General features: G+C 38.4%; 1 protein-coding gene and 1 long non-coding RNA gene across 3 annotated transcripts in view; one reads left to right on the forward strand and one right to left on the reverse strand.

Moving 5' to 3' along the window:
* CPSF73-II (cleavage and polyadenylation specificity factor 73 kDa subunit-II) overlaps positions 1–25,156 on the reverse strand; it is a 60,918-nt gene extending 35,762 nt beyond the window's left edge. For both annotated transcript variants that reach the window (XM_088983446.1, XM_088983447.1), the window contains exons 1-5: positions 24,964–25,156; positions 24,694–24,871; positions 24,480–24,552; positions 18,290–18,407; positions 6,204–6,277 (exon numbers count right to left, since the gene is read on the reverse strand). In XM_088983446.1, coding sequence (XP_088839572.1) covers positions 6,204–6,277; positions 18,290–18,407; positions 24,480–24,552; positions 24,694–24,871; positions 24,964–25,156 — 636 coding nt within the window. The remainder of the gene's footprint in view (positions 1–6,203; positions 6,278–18,289; positions 18,408–24,479; positions 24,553–24,693; positions 24,872–24,963) is intronic.
* Positions 1–25,570, forward strand: part of LOC148855248 (uncharacterized) — a 43,567-nt gene extending 17,997 nt beyond the window's left edge. The window contains exon 2 of the long non-coding RNA XR_016112700.1: positions 24,715–25,570. This is a non-coding gene — a long non-coding RNA (uncharacterized LOC148855248). The remainder of the gene's footprint in view (positions 1–24,714) is intronic.
* The last annotated feature ends 1,214 nt before the right edge of the window (positions 25,571–26,784 follow it).

The following is a 26,784-nucleotide window of genomic DNA, read 5'->3' on the forward strand; positions in this document are numbered from 1 at the left end:
GTACATTTCCCTATTCACGGCTGGATCTTCATTTTCTTATCCCAATTTGTGATTTGGCTCAACCAGTGTCGAGGATGGTTTGCATGCTAACTTTCCTATCTCTCTTAAAAGATCTGTTACATATTTCTGTTGTGAGATAAGATGTCTTCTTTAGAATGAGCTACTTCAATCTCCCAAGTTATTTTATTTCAAATTCTCTGACTAGGCAACTTCTCAAGGCTTCCTTCTCCTTTTCATCATTTCTTGTCACAATTATGTCATCGACATATACCAAAAGAGCCGTGACTCCCCCTGGATCCGAATGCTTTATAAAGAGTGTATAATCTCCCTAACTTTGTTTGTATCCGATGGCAAGCATAACTTTAGTAAATCTTCCAAACCACGCCCTAGGTGATTGCTTGAGACCATATAGTGCTTTCTTCAACCTGCAAACTTTATTTCCCTTTAGATTTCCTTTGAAGCCCGGAGGAATATCCATGTATATCTCCTCCTCTAAATTACCGTGAAGAAAAGCATTCTTTACATCAAATTGCTCAAAGTACTAGTCGAAGTTAGCTGCTAGTGACAACAAAATCCTTACCGTATTCATCTTAGCCACTGGAGCGAATGTCTCCTGATAGTCAACACCATAGATTTGTGTATATCCCTTTGTCACGAGTCTTGCCTTGTATCTTTCTAGAGAGACATCTGACTTGTACTTTACTGTGAAAACCCACTTGCAGCCCACGGGTTTCTTTCCTAGTGGTAGGTCAACAATTACCCATGTTTGATTCTTATCTAGAGCCTGCATCTCTTCTCTCATAGCATCTTTCCATTTCTCATCAGATAATGCCTCAAATAAAGTATTAGGAATATGAATGGTGTTTAGACTAACTAGGAAACTCCTATGTGATGGTGAGAATTTTTTAAAGGACACAAAACTTGCTAAGGGATATAAGGGATGTTTAGTGCATTCTCTTGTGCCTTTCCTAAGGCAATAGGAAGATCTTGGTCACATGCTAATTCAGAAGAAATTTCTGGAACTTTATTTACCTCATTCTCAGGATTAGGAGTTGAATCTTGAACCTGCACAAGATAAGGATCCTAGTCTCTTCTTCTTGAATATACCTGCAATCTCATAGAGTCACAAAGTTCATCATTCTCTGTCATGGGTCTGGTATGAATGGGTGAAGAAGCTGGTTTGGTTTAAGGTGGTTCGATAGGTGCAGATACGGATTGAACTGGTATAGATGTTGAGTTTGGGTGTTGAGAAACTGTAGGTAGACCAAGCGGGAACAAATCTCTGTCCTTATCTTCAATGAATGACAAGCACTCCCTTTGAAGATAAGGTTGAGTGAAATATGGTGTTTTTTCTTCAAAAGTGACATCAATAGAGACAAAGAATTTTTTGGTAGGTGGGTGGTAACACTTAAAACCTTTTGGGTGGACGAATGACCCACAAAAATACACTTGACGGCTCTTGGGTCTAACTTCCCTCTATTATGGCTATGGGCATGGACAAAAGTTGTGCATCCAAAGATTCTTGGGGTGAGATTATTTGTTGTACGTAGATCGGGATAAAATTGAGAAAGTGTTTCCATTGGTGTTTTAAATCCCAGCATCCTCAAAGGTAATCGACTTATAATGTATGCGGCTGTAAGCACAACTTCCCCCCAATAGGTTTTTGGAACATGCTGGTGGAAAAGTAAGGCTCAGGTTGTAGCTAGTAGATGACCATTCTTCCTTTCTGCTACTCCGTTTTGTTGTGGAGTATTAATGCAAGAGGATTCATGGATAATCCCTTCCTTTTGAAAATATGGGGATAAAGTTTGGTTGAAATAATCTCGTGCATTATCCGATCTAAATCTTTTGATTCTGACCCCAAACTGATTTTGAATCATGTTATGGAAATTTGGGAGTACACTACTTACATCTGATTTAGATTTAAGAAGAAAGATCCAAGAGACCCTAGTGCAATCATCAATGAAAGAGACAAACCATCGTGAGCTAGACACATTTGGAACTGTGGAGGGTCCCCATAAATCACTATGGATCAAAAAGAATGGGATTGAACTTCTCTTGTTACTGGTTGGAAAGGGCACACGCTTGTGTTTTGCAAATTCACACACATCACAATGAAAATATTCAACACTCAATCCTTTAAACAAAAAGGGAAACATAGTTTTCAGAATTCCAAAAGATGGATGTCCTAGTCTAAAGTGATGAAGCCAAATGGTGTCTTTGTTGGATGATGAAAGGAATGACAGACATAACTTATCCTGGACAATATTTGATTTGCATGATTCTTCAAGATAGTAGAGTCCATTCTTCTCCTTAGCAAGTCCAATCCTCTTCCCCAAATCCTGGTCCTGAAATACACAGTAAGAAGGATAGAAAAGCACATTATAGTTCATGTCATGGGTGAGTTTTTGGATGGATACCAGGTTACTGGACAATTTGGGAACATGAAGGACATTTTTTAGTGTAAGTGATGGATTAATATGGATATCCCCAAGGCCAGCTACGGTAGTAAGGGAACCGTCTACAATGGCTATTTTTCGATTGCTTGGGCAGGGGGCATAAGTGCTAAAATGTAGTGAGGAGTAAGTCATGTGATTTGTGGCTCCTGAGTCAATAACCCATAAATCCCTAATAGGTTCATCTGAGACATTTAGTCCGTGAGGAATAGAAAACTTACCTGAAATTGCAAGAGAGCCTGCACCACTAGGTTTCTCCAATGATCCCAGAAGCCCCCTTAACTTTTCGATCTCCTCCTTATTGAACTTGGTCTTGTCTGGAGGCTTTTCTTGGCTCGACTGATTCGTGGTGAAGTTAGCTTGACTTCGACTCTTTTGTTGTCCTCCTCGGTAGCCCCATTCCCTGTTCGATGGTTTACCATTCAGCTTCCAACACTTCTCTTTGGTGCGCCTTGGTTTCTTGCAATAGGTACACCAAAGAGACTCCTTGTTGTCCCATGCAGAGGACAAATCTGTCTTCATTCCTTCCAGTATTTTCAGTTGTTCCATCCTTGTAGCCATGGCTGAACCTTCTAGTACTTGGGGTGCAAGCATAACCCCCTTACGGCTTTCTTCAGCACGAATCAGAGAAAGTCTCATTTAGAGATGGTACCTCTTCTTTGCCGAGAATCTGGACCCTAACTTGATCAAATTCTGTGTTGAGTCCTACAAGAAAGTCATAAACGCAATCTTTTTTGATAAAACTCTTTAGGATTGCTGCATCCGCTGCACGTTTAGTCTCAATGCACCAATAATGATCAAGTTCTTGCCACAGGTTCTGCAGTAAATTTGCGTACTCGGTAACTGTTTTGCTGCCTTGTTTAGTCGCTCCAGTCTTGACTTTAACTTCGTACACTTGTGCTGCATCACGTGCCTTTGAATATGTTTGTCGAACGGCATTCCAAATCTCTTTAGTCGTGGATAAAAACATGCACGCGTCACTGATTTCAGGGTTCATTGAATTCCATAACCATGACATGATCATGGAGTCAGCTTCGTCCCATGCATCAAATCTTGGATCTCCTTCCTTCGGTCCCATCCCTAAGAGATGGCTAAGCTTTCCTTTAAATATGTTCGAACAAACTGAGACCACTTCAAATAATTTTTCCCGTTCAACCTATATGTTGCCTAAATGTTTTGTAGGTCGCCAGATGCTTGATGGGAGGAGACTTCTTCCAATTGTGCAGTGGTATTTGATACGGTGGCTTCTGACATATTGAGCGGGCTTCAAGAAAGAGAGAAAAAACAGACAATGAAGGTCTGAAAAATTTAGTAAGGGTTGGCAATGAAGGCCTAAAGAATCTTTCATTCAATGTCTAAAAAAAGGTAACTGTAATGCTCCACCAAATTGAAGAGTGGATCGAAACCTCTCAAAATCAAAACTGATCCAAACCAAACCAAAGGGATTCAGTAAATCTGCTCTGAGCAACACCAGATCTAAGATTGTAGATGATCCGATGTCTCTACAAAGAGATCTAAGAAAAAGGATGAATCCGATGGCGCAGCAGTCCAAAAGAAGAAAAAAAATTGTAGAGTTCAGATCTGTAGCCGATCTCGAAGAAGAATCAAGGACATTCAAGAACCTCCCAAATACTGTTAGAGAGTTCTTGAACCAACGGCAGCAGAGATGACCGAAGAGATACTATGTGTAGATTAGGTCGTGACCAGCTCTAATACCATGAGAGAATTTGAGAGAAAAAATGAATTGATTGTATTGTCTTGGAAAGAGCATATTTTCCTAGAAAACTAATTTCTATATCAGTGAGATTCTCCAATTAATATCCCATGATTTTAGGAAACTAACTTATGTATGTTTCCTAAACTGATGGACCTAAAACTATGAAGAATCAATCAGAGTCAACCTTCTACTTTTCAACAGTTTAAGGTTAAAAACTTAGAATATTTATGAACACGGAACGAAAAAAGATGACAGGAAAAGTAGAGACTTATCAACTGATTGCTTGTTCACGAGTCTGACCAGTTCCTGTTTTTTCCAATAAAAAAGAGAAAATATATCGGTGTAAGGTGAAACTATACAAGTAAGTGGGATAATATGCATACATAAGTATCTACAAAATTAACCAACATCAGTGAAAACCCACCAAAAAAATCAATATAAGTATCTACTTGTATAGTTGTATTAGCATCTTTGAACAATCTTAGAGTGGATTTGGGGATTGAAGGAAAATATTCACATTAAGGTGGGAAAAGAAAATGGTGGAGCTGACAAACCATTTTGACTAGGAATCCTTCGCCCAGCTTGCTTTGCCTCTTTTCATTACAACAACATTGTTGGAGAAAAGATCTAGGCTTTACCGTAGAGGAGTTAGAATTCTTGTTATTATGCATTAAGTAAATGGATGCATCTTATTGGTAATAAGTTCATAGATCCTTGCTGAGTCAACTCTCTAGAGTAGGGGGCTGTTTGGCAAGTCTATCTAGGTAGATCTTTCAACAGCCCAATAGACAAGAAGGCACACTGAGCTTTTGGGGTCTGGTCTTTAAAGACCAAAGACTGTTCAGTTCACATCATGGTCTACCAGGCTGTTAAAAACAGCTAGGAAGGCTATTTTCAGTGTGAAAAGACCAAAAGCTTCATTTGAAGCTTCCCAATTTTCGGACTACACAATACCAAACAGAAAAAGACAATTTTTTGGTCTTTTGAGCTTTCTGCAGACTGAAAGGTGTGCCAAAAAGGACACACCAAACAACACCTAGGTCTTTTTGAAATGTGCATTTTACTTAATATTTATTTATTTTGCTTTCAGCTACCAATGCTTTTCCTTTTATCCCATGAAGTTAGTTTTATCCCTTGAGGTTCACACCAAAATGAAGCTAAGGAGCAACAAAAAAAATAGATAGTACCAACTACAACTATGGACCAAAAGAAAACTCAGATCCATAGTTTTCAAGGCGCCAAGGTTAGGTTGGGCATCTGGATGGCGCCTTGTTGCCTAGTCGCCTAGGCGATGGATTTTTTTATATAGAAAACATAGACCCTAGGGTAGTTCCCTAGGTACCATAGCCATATTTCCTTAATAATTATTCATAATTTTCACAAGAAAAGTATAGAGTTCATGTTAAAGTATAGAAAATCAACATATTCATGATAAGAAAAAAAAAAAAAAAAGAGAGAAGAAAATTCAAAAAATATAGGGGCTGAACCCTTATTTTTGTTATAGGAAAAGAATAAAAGAAAAAGTAGTAGTAGTAGTAGTAGTAGTAGTAGTAGTAGTAGTAGAAAATGTGTTGATTAGAGAAAATTTTAAGTTCTTCCTTACTTATTGGTTCAGGTTTTGAAGTCTTTGAAGGTTCAATACAGCATTTAGCAATGTTTGTATTGATTAAATCCTAACAAATAAGAAAATAATAAAAACAAATTAGTATATAAACACAAAAATGAATATTTTAGTTTACTAGTGCCTAATTTATAATTATAATGTCAAAAAATAAAGAATAAAAAAATACTTTACAATGCATAGTACAAAACTGCTTGGCGATTAGGCAAGGTGAGCCACGAAAGGCGCCTTGCCGCCTAGGCGTCGCCTTGACAACTATGCTCAGATATGAAAATTCACGCAAGTCTTGAAAAGGTAGATCAGTTAGAAACCAAATGCAACCCAAGACTAAGTTCTTCGCACTTCTTAGTAATATTTTTATGTAACTTCAGCATGGCACAGCTAAAGAAGTAAAGATCAAAGCCCATACATGTCCTGCGTAGTATGCACGAATCTGAAGTTCATTGTCAACCTGCACAGTCTGCTTCAAGTCTACTGCTATAACTGCAAAACAGAAGCCAAAAGGCCACACACGTCCGTAGGTGAATTTCAGATAACCAAGAAGAAAAAGAAATTAGCAATGATAGCAGAAACCAACATCATCACAGAGATAGAGAGAAAGAGAGAGAGAGAGAGAGAGAAATCTTGCATATCGTCCAGTGTAGAAAGACAAAGTAGTACAAGTAGTTACAGATATAAGAAACCAAAACTGATTTAGAGACTGAAACCCCCCTGCACAAACAAAGAGAGTGTGCATGTCTTCCACCATAGTTTCACAACGTAGTATATGCAGCTACAGAAATCATAACCAATTAAAAGAGTCCAGAAATTATAACCAACTCAGAGATGTAGCATTTTTACCCAAGTAATAGGCAAGTTAATTCACTTCTTGATGAATGTAGCCACAAGAAGAGGAAACTGATAATAAACGGTATATTTGATAACAGAATAGATGTTATAGAGCAGCTCTATTAGCCAAAACAAATGTAAGATAACTCTGATAACTATAGGGCATCAAACAATAAATGGTCAAAAAAAAAATTCAATAATGGTATGATCAACATGAGGTAGAATTCACTAATATGGACCTTTAGGCTATGTTTGGTTTGAAGGAAAATGTAGGGAAACATTTACAAACCTTGTATTGGTTTCCCTGTCTTTCCCTTCCTTTCCCTACCTTTTCCTTCAAACCAAACATAGCCTTAAGAGATTCCAGGTCAAAGAAGGGACATCTTCTACAGATAAACAGAATGACAAAGAAAGCAGAACAAACAGAAACAGAAAGGAAACAAAGAGAAACGCAGATCAATCAATCAAAAAAGAATTGAAAAGAATCAGCACCTACAAGTTTAAACATTAAAGCAACAACCCTGCAGCAAGGTTCACAATATCAATGAGATTTTGCAAATCTCCTCATTTCACAAAAGGGACATACTAAATATTGTTAGAATCTTTTTCCCTCACATGTCCAATACATTACAATATATTGACTATATTTTCAATTTTATTGATAAAATATACATCTAGGCTTTAGAATTTTAGAATGCAATCAAAACTTTCTGATATTTTGTTCAAATCATCAATTTCTTTTTGAAAATATTTCCCTGCAAGAACAATTGGATATAGTAACAAAGAAAGACTCAAAATCTAATCAAAATATATAGTAACAAGAAAGGCAAAGATCAAAACGGCAAGCGGATGGCATACATATAGACGAGAAGATGGCAAAATGACTAAAAAGGAGACAGAGAGAGGAAGAAACATATTTAACTCTATAAATCTTCTCTTATTTGAAATCACCAATCTCCTCCAGGTCATTTCCTATCACCACTATATCATTCACATACACAATTAGAATTGACACCAAAGCATCTCTCCTCTTCACAAAGAGGGTGTGATCATGTGTATCCAAAACGGATGAGTGCCCCTCTAAACCTGTCAAACCAAGCCCTATGTGACTGTTTCAATCCATACAGAGATTTTCTGAGTCTGCACACCTTTCCTTTACCAATATTTTCATAAAAGCCTGCTAGAATGTCCATATATACCTCCTCCTATAAAACACCATTGAGGAAAGCATTTTTTACATCAAGCTGGAACAAGGGCCATGAATAAGTGACTGCTAGACATAAAGGAATACGAACTGAACTCATCTTAACTACCGGTGCAAAGGTTTCTAAATAATCAACACCATAGGTTTGAGTATACCTTTTTGCTACCAACCTTGCCTTGTACTTCTCTATCTTGCCATCGGCCTTATACTTCACTGTGAATAACCATCTACATACGACTTTCTCCTTGTCTAGGGGGAGATCAACTATTTTCCAATTTTGGTTTTTGACCAAAGCATCAATCTCATCTTGCATGGTTGTTTTTCCCTCAGGTTTGGATACAGCCTCAGTCATTCATGGGCATAGACACAGAATCCAAGGAAGAAAGAAAAGCATGGTAGGAGGGTGATAAGGCACTGTAGAAAAGATGGTGTGAAATGCAGTGGATTGTACACACTCTCTTCCCCTTATGAAATGCAATGAGAAAATCAAGGTCAGTGGGATCAGCTGCAACAATGGTGTTAGGGACAGAAACATTATCATCAGAAAACATAACAAGCTCTGGCTCAAGAGGAATACCTAGAATTGTATCTATCGAATCTAAAGTTTTAGGACTGATAGAGAGTGGTGTGGGTTGAGGATGTGTGAAGTCAACCATCATCTGCCGGCGTTGATATTTCTGCGAGGCTGCCCGTAGCAGCTCAGGTAATAAAACTAGAGGTGTAGGTGATGGCTGAACTGATGGAAGCACCATAGAAACAGGAATAGGAACAGATTGTGAGCTATCCTCCCCAGAACTCTCCCCCTGAGGAGAACCACTCGAGAAAAAGAATGTGGATTCGAAGAAGGTAACATCCATAGTGACAAATCTGCTCCTCGACACTAGATCATAACAGCAATACCCCTTTTGGTTCTGAGCATACCCAAGAAAAACAAATTTCTTCGCTTTAGGATCCAATTTCTTGTGATGAGGGCCAAGAATGCGAGCAAAAGAAAAACAACCAAAAACCCTCAAAGGTATATGTTCCAGATGGCTAAATGGCACCTTAAACCCCAAAGTCCATGAAGGAACACGGTTAATCAAATGCACGGTTGTAAGAGTTGCATCTCCCCAGAACTGCACAGGAACTGAAGCACACACCATAAGACTCCTTGCCACCTCCACAATGTGTTTGTTTTTCCTCTCAGCAACTCCATTCTGTTGCAGTGTATATGCACAACTACTCTGATGAACTACACCATGTTCTAAGAGATACGTGGCCAGGTCCTTCTCAAAGTACTCTCTGCATTATCTGATCTAAAAGCCTTAGTTCTCACTCCAAATTGTGTGAGAACCATCTGGTGGAACTGTATTATCAAGTTAGGAACCTCATTACGTGATCTCATCAAATATATCCAAGAATATCATGTATAATCATCCACAAGCAAGAGAAAGTAACAGAATCCTCCCATGGAAGGGATATGATATGGCCCTCATACATCAGTGTGAACAATATCAAAAGTAGAAATACTTATTTAATTACTTGGTTTAAAAGATTATCTACAACGCTTTCCTAACTAAAAACTCTCACACTTCAAAGTAGATAATTGAACATATTCAAAAAACTTTTGGAAAAGACATTTCAAAAAACTAAAAGAAAGATGTCCCAAGTGATTGTGCCAAAGCATAATCTGATTCACTAACTCTGACCCACTACTACTGTTGCTGCTAACATGATGGCCTTGATGCCTCGGAATCTCATTCAGAAGGTAGACTTCATTCACCTCATGACCACTCCCAATCATCTTCTTTGACTCCAGATTCTACAAAACACAATTACCAGGAAGAAAGGTCACAGAACAATTCAAATATTTTGTCAATGAACTAACAGACAGTAGGTTGGTACGAAGTCTAGAGACATGTAAAATAGAAGACAGATTTATATCATTGGTCACTCTAACTGTCCCCTTCCTGCAATTGACATATGTGAACCATTTTCTATAGAAACTCTGTCTCTACCAAAGCACCACTGATAGGAACTTCAAATGGTAGGGGCATTAGTCATATGCTCAAAAGCTCCTAAGTCCATAATCCAGGGAGGTCCCTCCTTACCTTAAGTGGATGCAAGATTTGCAATTGCATATGAATTACCTATATGTGCAAAGGAAGTGTAGTTGCCTCTTGCATTCTGCTGTCCATCTGGAAGGCTAGAGCTAGGTGAATCTTTCTTACTCATAAGCTGTCCAAATCTCTCAAATTCTGTTCTCACTACTGCTACTGCAATGGATTCCCAATCAATTTGTAAGAGAGGGGATGAAGAGTCTCGTGTAATGGCTACATTTGCATTTCCCTTCTTGTTGGATAAAACTTCCAACAAGTGGATTGGATAAGATTTTTACAATATTTTCGTACGATATTTCGGGCATTTCCAACATGTTTCTTATATTTGGATAACCAACATTTCCACTAACATCAACATTTCAAACCTTGCACCTCAGCCAAACTTAAGACTTGAGAGTTCCCCCTCTTCCAAGTTAATACCAATAATTCCACTTTTGGTATCTATTAATACCCACAAAGTTATCTATTAATGCTTTCACATTTCTCACCATCTCTAGATTAATATCCTCACATATCATGATAGTATCATCGGCAAATTAGAGATGGGAAACTACTAATTGATCCCTACCAATTCTCCACCTTCTAATCAGACCTTGTGTGTCTACAGTCGCAATCATATCACTCAACACTTCTCATACTAAGGTGAAAAGGAAAGGGGATAAAGGGCCTCCTTGTCTGTACCTCTCTTAGCCAGAGAGAAATCTTTAGCAACCTCATTAACAAGGATTAAGTAATGGACAAAGCTAACACAACCTTACATCCAGGACCTCCATCTAACACCAAAACCCACCTTCTCAAAAACCGCTAGCAAAAAATTCCAATCAACTAAATCATAAGCTTTTTCTAGATCCAAATTGCTAATCAGCCCCTTTGATCTACTCTTTCTTTTCTCTTCAACACATTCATTTGCAATTAAGATTTGGTCTACAATCTATCTTCCTTCAACAAAAGCCCCTTGGAATGGTAAAATTAGTGAAGGCAAGGCCTTTTTGATCCTTTCAACCACAACCTCTAAGATGATCTTGTAAAGACACCATATCAAACTTACTGGCCTAAAGTCCATTGGAGATAAAGCCTCTTTCTTTTTGAGAATTAAGGAGATAAAGGTGTCATTTACTCCATAAGAAATCTTCCCTTTAAGATAGAATTCATGAAACACTTCCAACAACTCCAATTTGATAAAATCCCAACATTCTTGATAAAAACCCATTAAGAAACCACCAAGGCCAAGGACTTTGAGCCTATCCATTGCAAAGATTGTGTCCTTAACTTTTTCTAGAGAGAATCTTACTTTCCAAATCATGTGCTTGCTCCTCAGATAATCTTCTCCATTCCAACTCCGTTAGGCCCGAAATATTCCTCACTGATTCTGAGAAGAATGACTTAAAGTGATTCACAAAGATCCTTACACTACTTTTGCCATTCACAAAGATCCTTCTTCAAACCTTTCGGCAACCCCCCTAGATCCTCCTTTTAGTGCACTCCCTTCCCTTGTGCCATCTTCCTCTTTTCATTCCATCTCATCCTCCACAGTCTCTTTCCACTCTTCAATCCTTGTATCACCCAGAGGAAACGGAGCCCTCCGAAGAACATTGTCATGAAGCTCGATCCAAAAATAACCAAAACTTAAGCTGAGAACATAGCCTACCTAATGAAAGTGCATTCCTCTCCTCACCAGGTTCTTCTTGGTTAGGCACCTATCCAACACAGCCACCCAAACTAAAGCATTTACTTTGGTGGGGGTAGGGGTGTAAACAGATCAAATTAAAATCAAATCAAGCAATATCCAAATTTGAATCCGACTAGAAAATCCAATATCTGAATTCAATTTGATATCCGACGGATATTGAAAATTAATATTCAAATTTGAATCCAATTAAATATTTAAATATTCGAATATTCGATTTGGATTCAACCAACTAACTATTTTAGGTAATTAATAAATATATAAAATAAATATTTTATTTCTATAAAGTATATAAATATATAAATTATTTATATAATTTAATTATTATATATATATAAATTATATAAAACATTTAAATATTTTATATATTATATATAAGAAATAAATAATCGATCGAACTTGGATATTTATCGAATCAAATCAGGTCATATCCGAATTTGAATCCAATTAACTATTCGATATGAATAGGAGATCCGAATTCGACCAATTAGATATTCGAATAATCCAAATTCAGTTCATGTCAAATATCGAACTCAAAATCGGATTTTTGAATACGTTGACACCCCAAGGTGGGGGCTGTCAAATTCCAGATAAATAGCTGCAGAAAGTTCAGGACTATCTCCTTCTAACAAGTTTTTGGCAAAGGACCTCACTGAAAATGATCCATTTGTACTCCAGATCCAGCTCTAGTTGTCTTCTTCCAACAAGGTCAAGGCCTGATTGGATATCAGCTCAAATAGCTCTCACTTAATTAATTTCCCAATCCTAGAAGTTTCTTCTGAATGAGGGGCTCCAAATGATGTTATTATTTGAGATGTCATAGCACTCTTCCACCAAAGTTTCCTGACTGTCTGCCAAAAGAAACAACTGGGGGAACATCTCTGCTAATGGACTTTTTGTACACCATTTGTCCTTCCAAAAGCTTAAGCGTTGTCAATTTCCCACCTTCAGAATCAGACCTCTACTCAACATGTTCATGATCTTCCAGAGAGAGCACCCTAAAGAATTAACACTAGAGCTGGTTACCCAGTCACCTCTATCAATGTCAATTTAGTTGCTACCAGTTTTCTCCGCTAACTTTCCTTCTTGTTTCCAAATCTCCAGATCCATTTACCTAAAAGGACTTTATTAAATAATTTCAGCTTTCTGATCCTTAATCCTCCTTTTCCATTTGGGGAACATATTTGGTCCCAACCGGCCAAGCGAATTCTTTTTTCCTCATCCCATCCTTTCCACAAAAGATCCCTTTGAAGTTTTTCCATCCTTTGAGCCACTTTTGCTAGGATAGGAAAAAGAGAGAAAAAATATGAGGGAAGATTTGAAAAGGAACTTTTGAGGAGAGTGATCCTACCTCCCAAAGATAAATATTTGGCCTTCCAAGAGGCTTATTGTCTTTCCAGCCTTTCCACCACAGGGTCCCAAATTATTCAAGAAGTGCACTTAGCTCCTGGAGGCAGACCAAGGTAAATGGTGGGAAAAAATCCAATCTGACAGACTAGAACCTCTGCAAGTGCTTCAAGGTTCCAAATCCTACCAACGTTGGAATCAATTTGCTCTTTGACCGGTTCACTTTCAGATCTGTAACTACGTCAAACTAACTCAGCACCCCTAGCAGAATTCTCAATTCATCTGCTTCTGCATCAATGAAACAAAGAGTATCATCAACAAATTGGAACAGTTGGACTCCCCCCCCCCACGGGCTTAATTCAAAACCTCTCCAGAGCCCAACTTCCCAAACTCTGTTCACAAAAGCAGTTGAGATCTCCATCACACAAATAAACCAAAGAGGGGAAAGGGGATCCCCTTGTCAAAGGCCTTTAAAAAACCCTGCCGATTGACCATTACTAGGACTGAGAATTTTGGAGAAGTAATGCAGACCTTCATCGAGTTTCTCCATTTCTAACCAAAATTCATGCTCTCAAGGACAAAGTCCAAGCACTTCCAATTCAGATGATCATAGGCATTTTTTCAAGTCTAGTTTACACAACAAACCAGGGCTTCCCTCCCTCTTCCTTGAATCTATCAATTCATTAGCTACCAGCACACTGTCTAGCACTTGCCTGCCTTACACAAAAGCAAACCAATTTTTTTCTGTCACTAAATATAAGACCTTTAATCTTTCTGCTAGAACCTTAGACAAAATCTTATAGAAGCTGTTCAGCAAACTGATTGGCCAAAAGTCCTTGATATTTGTTGCACCCTAAACCTAAGGAATCAGAGAGATGAAAGTTGAATTCAGACTTCTCTCCAGGGCAGCATTGTGATGAAAATCCTGAAATACCTTCAGCAAATCTTCCTTCACCACCTCCCAACATTTCTTATAGAACAAGTTGGTCAGACCATCCGGCCCTCGAGCCTTGTCTACTTCCAATTTTTTAATCACTTGCCAAACTTCCTCCTCTGAGAAAAGAGCTTCTAGTTCCCTCTGTTGTCCCTTTGAAAGCCTTTTGAAGATCAGATCTACAGGGAGGGGTCTTCTAGTCCAATTTTCTTTTTAGAAATCTGAAAAATACCTTGTGGCAATGCTTTTCATTTCTGTACATGTTTCTCCCACCTCTTCATCCAATTCCAGCCTCTCCAACTGATTAAACATTTGCCTTGCATTGGCCATCTTGTGGAAAAAGCTGGAATTTTTTTCCCCGGATTTAATCCATTTAACCTAAGCTCTTTGCCTCCATTTCAGCTCATCCTTATAAGCTAGTTTGTCTAGATTCAGCTTAGCTTCTTCCCTTTTCCTCCTTTCCTCTTCTAACGAAAGACCAACCTCTTCTGCCAAATCCACTTGATAACATCTAGACATAACCTCTTTTCTTGCTCTGAGCCACCTTTGGTTTCCTGATTCCAGCATTTCAGAGATTGTTTAATAAGACAGTTTTTTTGCAAAAATGAAAGAGCTTGTACCTTCAATTTGAGATTCTGTCCACTTGGAACAAAGCAAAGGGACCAACTCCTCTTCTTCAAACCAAGCAATTTCTAGTTTAAAGGGAACTTTCCTAGTCCTCTGATTTCCACAGACTAGCTGTATAGGAGTGTGATCAGAGACCAGCCTTGGGAGATCAACCTGTTTTAGGTTTTGAAAAAGTATCCCCCACCCAAGAGAGACCAAGAATCTATCCAGTTTTACCAGAACTAGGCTCTCCTGGTTGTTTGTTCAAGTAAATTGGGCCCATAATAGTTGGAGATCAAGTAGTTCAAACTAATTCACAAACTCCGCAAACCTTCTCATTTCGCTAGTTCTTCGAGTCCCACCCCCTCTTATCCTCCAAAAATCTCACTACGTTGAAATCACCTCCAATCACCCTAGGTAAGGAATTCCCACCTCTAGCATCAGCAAGATCCTCCTAGAGTCTCTCTCTCTCTCTCTCTCTCTCTCTCTCTCTCTCTCTCTCTCTCTCTCTAGTTGGCCCATAAACATTTGTGAACTACCCTTGGAAACCCCCTTCAAACTCCAGAATCACCGAAACTGAAAACTCCCCAACATGAGAAGAAACCAATTTACATTTTAAATTGTTCCAAAGAATTAAGAGACCTCCTGTTGTACCTTTAGCTGACTTTGTACCTCTAGCTGACTTGTTCACCCACCTCACTTGGCCTTCATCCCAAACACTTCTAATTAAACTTACATCTACTACCTCCAGTTTTGTTTCCTGAAAGAATACCACATCCAATTCCCACCTGCTTAACAAGTTGCAAATCATAATCCTTCTCCTACCTGACCCCAGACCCCTAACATTCCACGAGAGCACTTTTAATTCCATCAGCAAACAAACAGAAATGCCCCAACTCCTGAACTTACATCTTCTTCCCCCTTCCTCCCCTAGACGACCCCTCCCCCTTCCCAGCCTTTTCATTTAAACCCCCAGGATAGCTGCAACATTTCCCTGTTTTTCTTCCCTCCCAAACTCCTTTTTTTTCTTTTGTTTTTTCTTTCTCTTCTAACCATCTTTTCTCAATACTTTCCAAATATTTTATTGTTTCTTCTACCAAACCTACAATTAAGACCCCGAAGAATTTTCCTAATCCTAACAGCTTCAAATTCACCCATGCCGACATTTTTTCCATCCCCATCCCCTTGGCACCCTCCAAACCATCTTCGTTCCTACCTGCCCCTGCATACTCCGTAGGTACCAGCCTCAAACCCCCTCCCTCTTCCCTCCCCCCAATCCAAATCCGTACCTGATTTTCAACGACAACTGCTAACTGGGTTTCATCTGCACCAAGAGCCTTTGGACCTTTCATCATTGCCAGAGGGATTACCTCCTCCACATCCTTATCAGAAAACGAAGCAGCATCAATCGCCCACTCCCCATTTCTTCCCATGTCCTTATCAGAAAACAAAGTAGGAACCTCCCTCAACTGAGTACCTTGTCGTTACCGCAAGAGGTCTTCTCGCGTGCCCTGTCACCCATTGTTCTTCCCCTCTGGGTCTTGAGCTGTAACTCTCTCTGTCTCTACAAAGTACTAAGAGGAAGACGACAGCCAATTCGGGCCCTCTAAAGCCAGGAGATGCCCGTCAACCCTATTCCTTTGAATCAGGTTTGGGTTTGGGGGTGACCGGTTCTCAGCATCCTGATCCCTCCTGGTTGAACCCGACCCAGGAATCTTCTATGGTCCATCCCCTTCCAACAAAGCCCCTCCCTCTTTCTCTTTATTCTCCACCAAAACCGAAGCCCTTTGACCCTTCGCTTTACAAGACAAGCTGCTAGCAGAAAATCCAGTTCTTGTAGGCACTCCAGGACAATTTCCTTAAGCCACACTTAAGGGAGCCCCGACCAATTCTACCAATCATTTAAATTTTGAATTTCTTTACCCTTTTTAACCATCGCCCAATCCTTAATCAGACGTTTCCCAGGTGACTGAATGGAGCCTGTGTCCCTCCACAGGCTTTGGTTCGGGTGAATGGTATCCATACTCAGCACGGGTTGGACTTGTGCTCATTCCTCTCCCATCGTCTCCCCCTTCTCCATCAAGGCTCCCTCCCCCAAGCTCTCCTCTCCATCAACCAATACTACTGTCGTACTCAACACTGAATCCTCCCTCTCCGACTCCTTCCCCAAATCTTGATCCCCTATTCTCCCTCCGGCAAACCTATGGCCTTCTTTCCTGCCAAATGCACACCCAGAAAGAAAAAATCCCCTGCCCATATCTCCACCTTCCCCCGGGATTTCCCTCCCCCCCCCCCCAGGTGGGAAAAATTACTTACCCATCTAGGAATGGGTATCACTTACCTGAGTAAGTGATATCCAAGGGAAAGCAATTAACCATGGGACCCATAGTTCATTGAAAAGCGAACACAGGATTGTTGATCAACAGGAACCACTTTCTGATTGACCTCCTCCCTCCATTTACCAAAAAACAAACGTGGCCTTTTGTCTTCCATAAGTTAAAAAAACATTTCTTCCACTAGTGGTGATAAGGATTTATGGGATTTGGGTCTGAGGAGAGGGCTTAGGGAAGTTGAAATGGAGATTGATGAAATTCTCACTTTTGAGTAATGTTTTCTTGGACCAGTCTTGTCCAGATGATAGGATCTACACAGCCTCACCTTCTTGCTCTTTATATTGTGCTTCTTCTTTTACTGCCCTCCTCAACTTCCCTAATCAGGTTTTCTCATTTCCAGCTAAAGACTTGTGGTTTAATATAGTGCCTCCAAAGATCAGGGCTTTTTGCTAGGAAGTAGCTCTTCACAAGGTTAACATTTGTGATGTGTTTCAGAAATTAAGGCCAAATTGGTGCCTTTCTCCCCGTGTTTGTATTCTTTGCAATAATTGTGGTGAGACGACAACAAACTTATTAATCTCCGGCCTATTTGGAATTGGTTTTCCTCTCTCTTTGGCTGTAGGTGATAACTCCCCTTTCTATGGCAACTTTGTTTGATGCTAGTTTCTTTAAACAACCAAAGAAGAGAGAAAGGTGTACGTGGAGAGCCACTAGAGCAACAATCTTGTGGACGGTAACACTCGTATATTTCAAGCTCAACAAAGTCCAAAGAGGAACTAATAGAAAACATCACTTTCAAAGTAGCACACTGGGTAAAAACAATTGAATTGTTCAAGGAGTTTTCAATGCAAGATATAATCAGGGGGTGGAATGCAGTAGCTAATTCATCTTCCATCAAGGCTGTGGTTCAAGAGAGTTGGTCTTTGTCAGTAAGACAAAGAATTAAGCTTAACTTTGATGGGAACTCTTTTGGCAATCCAGGACCATCTAGCATTTGGGGAGCTTTTAAAGATGAGGGAGGAAGGGTATTGGCTCTCTTTTCTGGTCTGATAGGTGTGGGAGACTCATTGAGAGCAAAAATTATGTCACTTCTCTAGGGGCTGAAATTGGCCAAATGGTTAGGATTTCAGCTGATAAAAGTGAAAAGTGACTCTAAGCTAATGATAGGGTGGATGTAAACAATAAGTTTGGGGTGTGGCCCAACAGGCAGGTCATGAGGAAGATATTTCATTTATCAAGGGAAATTGGTGTTAGCTTCAAGTAGAGTAGAAGATCAGCCAATGGGATGGCCAATAGTTTAGTCAAACAAGGGGCAAATAGAGGGGAACTCTTTTGGGCTGCTTTGTAATTGATTTCAGCACTCTTGTCATGGGTGGTTAGCTATTGTAACATCTATTTTTATTAATTGAAAATTACTACTTCCGATCAAAAAAAAATCAAAAATAAAAGGCAAATACCTTTCCTCATACATTCCATTATATTATCATAAGTGAACTGTTCTTGCTCTCCCCTTCGATCAACCATCACTTTCCTATAATCCTCCAACATCAATGGAGCCAAAGCCTTTGTAGGATACTGCATTGAAAAATTGAGGTATCAGCAATCATGAATTCTGAATTTTCAAATGAAGAAAAGGAAGTTATGTAAGTTCCAGAAGAGTATAGGGCCATAATCTCAAAACAATAATATTATAAAGAGTGGCTATCAATTAAGTTCATCTCAACTAACACAGATCCCTGCCCGGTACATGAATATACTCTGCTACTGCATGCTATCTTGTGAACATTCTTCTGTCAAATCATGGGCCTTCAAGTCTATTGTCATCAATCCTTTTTTTTTTCTTGATGACTATCTATTGTCATCAATCCTCCTCATATCCTTTCTAGCCTTCCACCATTCTTTTAGAACCTTCAACTTTCAACCAAGCACCTTAGTTGTCAAGATCTTTTTTTTTTTGGTTGGTAACTATAAAAACTTTGTTAGTTTGATAAAGAACAATTATGTACAACTATGCTAACCATCCCAAGAATTTTAGCCAGGCCTCTGCCATCAAACCCAATACTGAATTACCAACATGTTTACATTCCTTCTACATGCATGAGACCCTAAAAGAATTGATCCCCATTCACCCCTTGTTCAGCTTGTACATCAACTAAACTATTTGCATGGACATGGACTCATGGGAATGTTTACAGAAAAGTATGTACTATTAAAATGGTTCATTTTTTTGAATTCTAACATTATATACCCGCAAAAAATGTTGCCTTTGCTACTAAGTAATTTTTGGTACACAAAATTGTGTGCATCTTGAACTATAGCTGTCTATTTATATCAAATAAGCTAATAGATAAAAAGATATGTTACATATAAGTGTCCTTAAGAATCTGTGCAGTGTTGAACTTCATGCATGTCTGACATAGATACAACATCCATTTAGGAGATTCTACGCAACAATGATGAGAAGGTAGAACCAACTTCCATTGCCAAACATCTAATCTCCCTCATGATCAAGGTTCAAAGTATCAATACTCTTAATATGAAAGTCATGTATCAAGATTTTGAACTATTGAAACCGTTATGTATTTTTAGTTTTTTATTTGTAAGCTCATAAATATATCAGGCACAACAGCTATTAATGATGTGATGTTTTAAAAAGTTCAAACTCTTTAGTAAATGAGCATTGATGACACTAAATCTATATGCATCATACAATACATTTCAATATTTTGAACCTTGTTCATAATGTGTCAATATTGCCATTGTCCCTGCCCATGCTTTTTAACCAGTCCACTACCACTCCTGAGTCATTTACACCTGAAAATTATTGTAGTTTAATGATATCACCAATCTTAATCCTATCCATGAGGGTCTTGGGTTTCCCATCCTACACCCATCAAGATTATCTGAATTTGGTTAGTCATGAAGGGATGAGATATCCATCGTATGGACGCCCGAATCTTATGGAATAGAATGGGCAAATTTCAAAAAAATTCTCTCCATCCTACTAGGAATCGTATTCCCTATTTTAAAAAAGTCATATTTTTCAATGGTCAATCTTGAACCATAAACCAAACCAGATCTAAACAAAAGCACTAGGAAAGGGATATACCTGATACAGAAAAATAATATCTCCCAACGAAGGTGTTCATGCCCAAGGAATAATCCAAATACTGCTCCCACTGAAAATGGCGCAGTGCAAGATGGAGTAGAATCAACAGTGTTCTTCCCAAGAACCTAATCCTTCACAAGAATTAGCAGAACGGCACGTGAACACAGCTTCCTATCAGTCCCTTCACAAGGAACTGATATCAAGATCCAATCTTGATTTCTCCCACTGAACTAGAAATCGAACTGGCAGTTGAGGCGGCGGCAAGAAGGAGGCGGCAAGAAAGAATTTCGCGGGGTTGCTGAATTCTTCCTTCTGTGATTTCAGCTCTGAAGAGGATGTGAATGTATATCTACTAAAGGTTGTTGCCCCCTCCTCCTTTTATAGCTTTAAAGGGATCAGCTCCTAATCCCATTAGGAGTTGCTGATCCAAATCATATTTGGATCAGAATTCCCTTTAAGTGATAAGGGTAAACCCTTATCTTATCTGCAGATTAGATCAGCCTTCTCCTAACCTCATTAGGAGGTTTCCAAATCTGAATCACATTTATATATGGACTCTCTGAGTGGATAGGATTAAGACCCAATCCTATCTGCTAATCTAATCCCAGAATTCGCCCCTTATTTAACTGATCAAATCAGCCCAGTTCGATATGGGCTTTAGGCCCATTATGGTTATGTGCTCACTTGGCCTTCCAAACTACTGCCCAGTTAGGCTTCCTTGTATGGCATGGGACTCAAACATTGATCTACACATCAGCCACATAGGTTCAGTCCAGCCTTTGTTACAAAGCCTGGCCGAATACACTGTTATGGACAGTGCACCCCCTGAAACCCATCACATGGGCTCTATGGGCCCAACACTTACCCTAAGTGGGCAGATGCAAGATTAGCCCATCAGATATTACCCTAAATGGTCTTACACTTAACCTCTCAGCCCATAATGATCAAACACTGCCCGACAATGGATGACCTCTCCCTCGGTTGCAAGGAATAGTGTTGCACTCTCTACTCACATGGATCCCAGGAATTAAAACATTTTGCAAACGTTTAGAAACCATAATATATATATTTTTTTATATCTCATATAAAATATATTTTGCAAAACAAATCTCAACAATTGAAATCAGCTATCGGCAAGTCTTGGTTTCCATCAGAGAGAATGCATCCCTGATCATTACCTTTGTCCGACAAAGGAGCTGATCCTGTCACTATGATCACCCACTCAAATGAATTATCAGACTGTCCCAACATACCCAGGTTTTGACCCCCGCTAAGGATCTCACTGATTGGCATATCAAAGACACCCCAATCCAACACCTAGTGTAGTATCATAACCGAGTCTAGGGGTCAAGTGTAACTTTCCAATTTTGTCCATCAATCTCCAATGTCCAGGAAAATACTGGAAATCTAGTCCAGTTCAAAGATTCAATTAATCCTACACTGCATGTGCCTTGGGTCTCACCCTGGCGGCTGAGACAGGCTACCCCAACAATTGGCAACACACCAGTGTCAGCCTTGGCAGGATAAATCTCCCCAGACTTATCCAACGGCTGTGAACATTCTAAACTAACACGAGTCTCATAAGTATCCAGTTTAAGGGTATTACACAGAAACACACCACAAGAACATGAATCAAATATGTACTTTATTCATTTACAATAAATTCATAATGTACATCATTCTGATTGGAGCTAAGGGCATACAACTGTCTAACAAGTCATGGGATTCAAAGTATTAATGCTTTAGAGTTGACTGTTGGAGAAGATGCAACCATCTCTCATTCTTTAAGCATGTCATCTGCTAGAAAGGAGTAAAAAATGTCCAAAGCTGCAATCCAATGGATGGCTCTCAAAAACTTAGTTTCTATTAATTCTTCTTTCTATCTTTCCTTTCCATTTAACATTCTTTGGTTCCTCTTTCCCAATGTTGTCCACAGGACTACAGGAGTGCAGTCATTGTTGTCAAAATATAATTTCTAATAATGCTTCCTTTTATCTTTCCCTTCCATTGAAGATTCTATGGTTCCTCTTTTCCCAATGTCATGCACAAGACTGCAGTCATAGTTGTCAAAACCTTGCAATTTAGTATACAACTAACAATTCAAATCATAAATCCCAAGTATTCCAATTTAAATATGTTTTTCTAAAAAAAAAAAGAACTTTTGATTACTGATTGAATCTTATGATTCAATTTTTTATATCGTATGATTAATATGATTCATGTGATCTAAATCAATTCAACTAGTATCTAGTGCTATATTTTGTCATCTCTTTTTTTCCTAATCTTTCAAGTTGCTTTTATTTTAAAATCATTACTACACTTTTTTTTATAAGTGAAGGCTGGAAGACAGTCCAGTCACCCAATAGAACTCCACCCAGCAAAATTACAATTCAGCCCAAAACAATTGTTCCCTATTTATCCCTTGCTTGGCCAAGCGATCTGTCATTCATTTGTTGTTCTCCTTATCTAACCGAAGTGTGCCCCCACCTCCTCTGCTAAAGATTGAATTTCCCTGATTGTCTGTCTATACTCCCAAGCTCCTGGAAAATTGTTACTTATTCAAGAAATGACCACCTTGGAATCCCTTCCCCACCTCTAATAGTGGGATTCTAAGCTTCTTGGCTATCCTCAACCTGTGAAGTACTTCCAATATTTCCACTTTAACAGAATCTCCTATTGCAATGGGACCTGAATACAGAGATTTGATAGCCCCTATTGCATCTCTAAATACACCTCCAATTCCTATCGGTCTTGGATTGCCTGGTGAGCTGCCGTCAAAGATTAGCTTTAGGCCCTGATTTATAAATGGTTCACATTCTATCACAGATTTATCTTTTGTCTTTGAAGAAGTAGACACTTTCTCCAAGCTCCCACCATTTCATTGACATTAAATTCTTTGAAAGTCTCTATTATGTTCACTTAGTTGGCAACCTTGAACATTATTTTCCACCACTCCACTTGCACTCTTGCTTTTTTCCACCACTGCTACCCTTGCTACCTCCAACATATTCTGCCTCTTTTCGGAGGCGGCCTCAGGAAATGGACTAAAAACTTACAAGAAACAGAAACATTTCATCAATTAAACTTACAAGAAATATAAAATTTTGAAGAATCCCCAAAGACTCACCATTAGACTTACATAGTACACACCAATCACCAATATAGAGACATATACCAATTAGTCCTCTTTGCTTGCAATAAATCACTAGTGTTCATACATTCATGAAAAACTTCCCACAGAGAACCCTAATTTTAGAAGGTATAGAATTACACCAAACCTCTTTAACTGGAAAGGATTACAGATCCTACGAAGAGGGGACTAAGGTTTTGAAGAAAGAGGCACACGAGAAGAACCCAGAAGCATGAGGAGTCCAAATACAGCAATCTTCTTTTCCAGGCTCAAGGTAAATCCATCCAAAATACCCAACAAATTGGAGAGCAGTAAAATTTCATAATCTCTAAGATTTCTCCTAAAACCCAGATTCCAATCAAACCTTTGAGGAGAATTTGGAATCACAATAAAATCAGCAATGGGCTTACCCTTAGAAGAAGAAAGAGAGAAAGATGAAGGAAAAAGATCCTTTAGAGGCAATTCCCCAACTGACAAATTCAACATGCCACTTATTAGGGCTATCCCTAAGTTCCCAATAATGCATTCATTTAAAATACTACCCTTTTCTAGTCACACAACCAATCCATCAGAGCAATTAGCATCCTAATATGAGCTGCTCATCTACAAACGTGTACTTATTGATTCCCAACATTCTGCCCCATAAAACATGTCTGGTCGTATAATTATCTCTTTTTATAGATTTAAGGAAATGTCTATTTGTTGTAAACACAAAGATCATAAAAAACTTGGGTTAACTCAAAAAAAAAAACAAAAAAAAGAAAAACTAGCTTAAGAAAAAAAAAAGGCATAAAAATTGAAGACAAATACAAAGATAAAAGTTATTGGAATTCATAAAATAATTACAAGTGTTTTCAACATGGAGTTGAATTGGCTGGTTGGACCAGTCTACCCAGCTGGTTATGATTTTGGGCTATGATTTCGGGCAATTCAACCAGATGGGTCATCTGGCTATGATTTCGGGCCCATTTCACCCCCAAACTGTTCACCTACGAAAAAACTGTTGACTCAGTCAATGGCCTGATAACCCATCTGGTTGAATTGCTGAATCATTTAATCTTCTTCCTTAATCTTTGTCCTTCCACCTTAAAATGAGTTCACTTCATTTCCATTTCTCTTCTTTTCTCATATAAATGTGCTTGTCTTCGAGTTATCTCTATCAAAAAACTACATAAATTTTTCAGAAACTGTATCTCTAAGGTTTCATTTTTATCTTCGTAGCATTAAAAGATTTTTAAACAGAGATAAAGATGACCATTGTTCCTATTTAACACGATTAACATTATGCAGAACTACAATTTCCCGTTAAATACCATCGATACATGATTAGCACCATCAGATTACAGCCACATTAGTCGAGTGGAAACATAAATATAAATAACAAAAAAAGCCTATAAAAATAACTCACAGTCATGTAAACCGGGCCCCGATATCCACAGACCTCCGTGAAGTAAGGAAGGGCTCCCACATGATCCAGATGACTGCAAAGGTTGAGTTAAATAGATTGAATAGGGTATATATAGAGTTATAGACTCTGCCTGTCTGTGTGCATGTGTTGTTCTGTTTGTTTGTTTGTTTGTTTGTTTGTATGAGAGAGAGAGAGAAAGAGAGAGGTTTCATACAAATGAGTGATTATGATGCAGGTAAGAGCATTATCGAAATCCCCGGATTCAGAGATAAGAGAGAAATCTGGGTATCGTCGTTCATCGAGATACCCCATGTGCATCCCACAATCAAACATGATCCTCTTCCCGCCAATTGAGACCACGACACAGCTCTTCCCAACTTCCTGCCCGGCCCCTGAAAGTGGGGAATTTCGACTTCTTCACTCAATAGATATCAAAGAATAAGAATCCATTGGGAAGACAGAGAAATTGGATAGAAGAACTAACCCAGAACAAGGCATTCAATAGTCATGGCTTCTCTGCAACTGATAAATCGACGGGGGCCTGCTGCAACCAAAAAAACGCAGATACTGTGTGCTATGCTATCACTCGAGGGCCTGGAGATATATAACAAATACCCTTGACCGTTCCTGCACGGAGAGTTGACAGTTGGCACCACCGAGCAATGATGGAATGGCATAAAAGCGTCATTACTGTTTAACCGATAACCGGAGTTGTTCTTGCTCTCCTTGCATCAGTCAAGCGCCAAACCCTAGTCAGATTTCTTCGCGCGCTTTATTTGATTTTAGAAGGATTGGCGATGTTAGCGGTGACCGTCTGTCAGCCAGAGTTGGAAGCGTTGTACCAACTCAGTGCCACGTTAGAACTTAGATGATAAACACGGAGAAAGCTGTTCAGGGCCAGTTGTGTAATTTCATGTTTAATTTTTATATTGAAATTGAGATTTTAAAGCGAAAAAAACACATTTTAGGTATGCCCGTAAACGGAGCGAATTCGAATCGAATCATGTTCGAATTGGACTCTGATTATAAAATAACTTATTCGAATTAGATTTGAAATCCATTGGATATTTATAAATTCCAATTGAATTCAATTTCAATTAAAATATTAAATATTTGAATGGATTCGATTTGGATTGATTTTATAAATATTAAAAATTTTAAATTTAAAAATTAGATTACACAAGAAGAAATTCTTTTGTTGTGGTTTGTGAGCGAAAAACAAAAAGCCTCAAAACACTAGAATAAGTAGAAAATAATAGCAAAAAAAACCTGAAAATCTAAAAATAAAAAAGAGATATAAAGAAGTAACAAAGAAAGGTGAGATTTGAATGGAAGAAGTTTAAAGAACACCATGAAGTTCATTTGTCTTTGACGAAACCCGGTGCTCTTTTCTTTGTTTTTTCTTCTACCTCTGAATCTCTTATCACAAGTTTAAAACAGTAAAACAAAGAATGGTAACACAACCATGACCAAAGGAGAGGGAGATAAGACGGAGATGGGGAGAAACAAAATTGTAGGTTAGAAGATGGGGAGAAGTAAAGTTTGTAAAAGTGAAAAGAGTTGAAGGTTAGGAGAATGGGAGAAGAAGAGTCTTGTGAAAGTAAGTGGGTTGTGGGGAGAGGTTCGGTGAAGACAAAGGGGTTATGCATATCTCGATGAAAAAAAAGAATATAAAAAATCAATTGATTGTTGCATCATTTATTAGGTTTTTGTCAATTTTATGAAAAAGGTTGTACATTTTTAAATGTCCTGATAATACTCTTACACCTTTTTTTTCCTAAAAACGGTGTAAGAGTATTAAATGTATAAGACAAAATCTTATATTACACAAATATATAAATATATATATATATATATATTATTTATATTTAATCGAATTTGAATATTTATCGAATCGAATCAATATATATTTGAATTTGATTCCATAAATGAATCGATATTAAAACTTAATTCGAATTCGACCATTAAATTAATTGAATAATCCGAATTTGATTCATTTACATCAGATATCAAATTTGAAATTGGATACTCAAGTACCATTTACACCCTTAATTTTAGCAAAGTAGTGAGGCAAATAATGTGTCTTCAAAATAGGGATTGCAATGGGGCCGGTTCACATAGGGTTTTTGTAAATTGGAGACCCTACTGCCAACCTAATGTAAATGGATCATATTTTGAAACCTTTTTCGACCCTATTCTCCATGCATTCAAAGGTAGAAACATGTTGGATCTAGAAATTGCATATAATTTCTCATTCTTGTTATATATAAGTAATAAATCCCTATTTTTTATTTTCTCAATCTTT

This window comes from Nelumbo lutea, chromosome 4 (genome assembly GCF_056320005.1).
Source record: "Nelumbo lutea isolate HS-2025 chromosome 4, American lotus-T2T, whole genome shotgun sequence".
NCBI lineage: Eukaryota > Viridiplantae > Streptophyta > Magnoliopsida > Proteales > Nelumbonaceae > Nelumbo > Nelumbo lutea.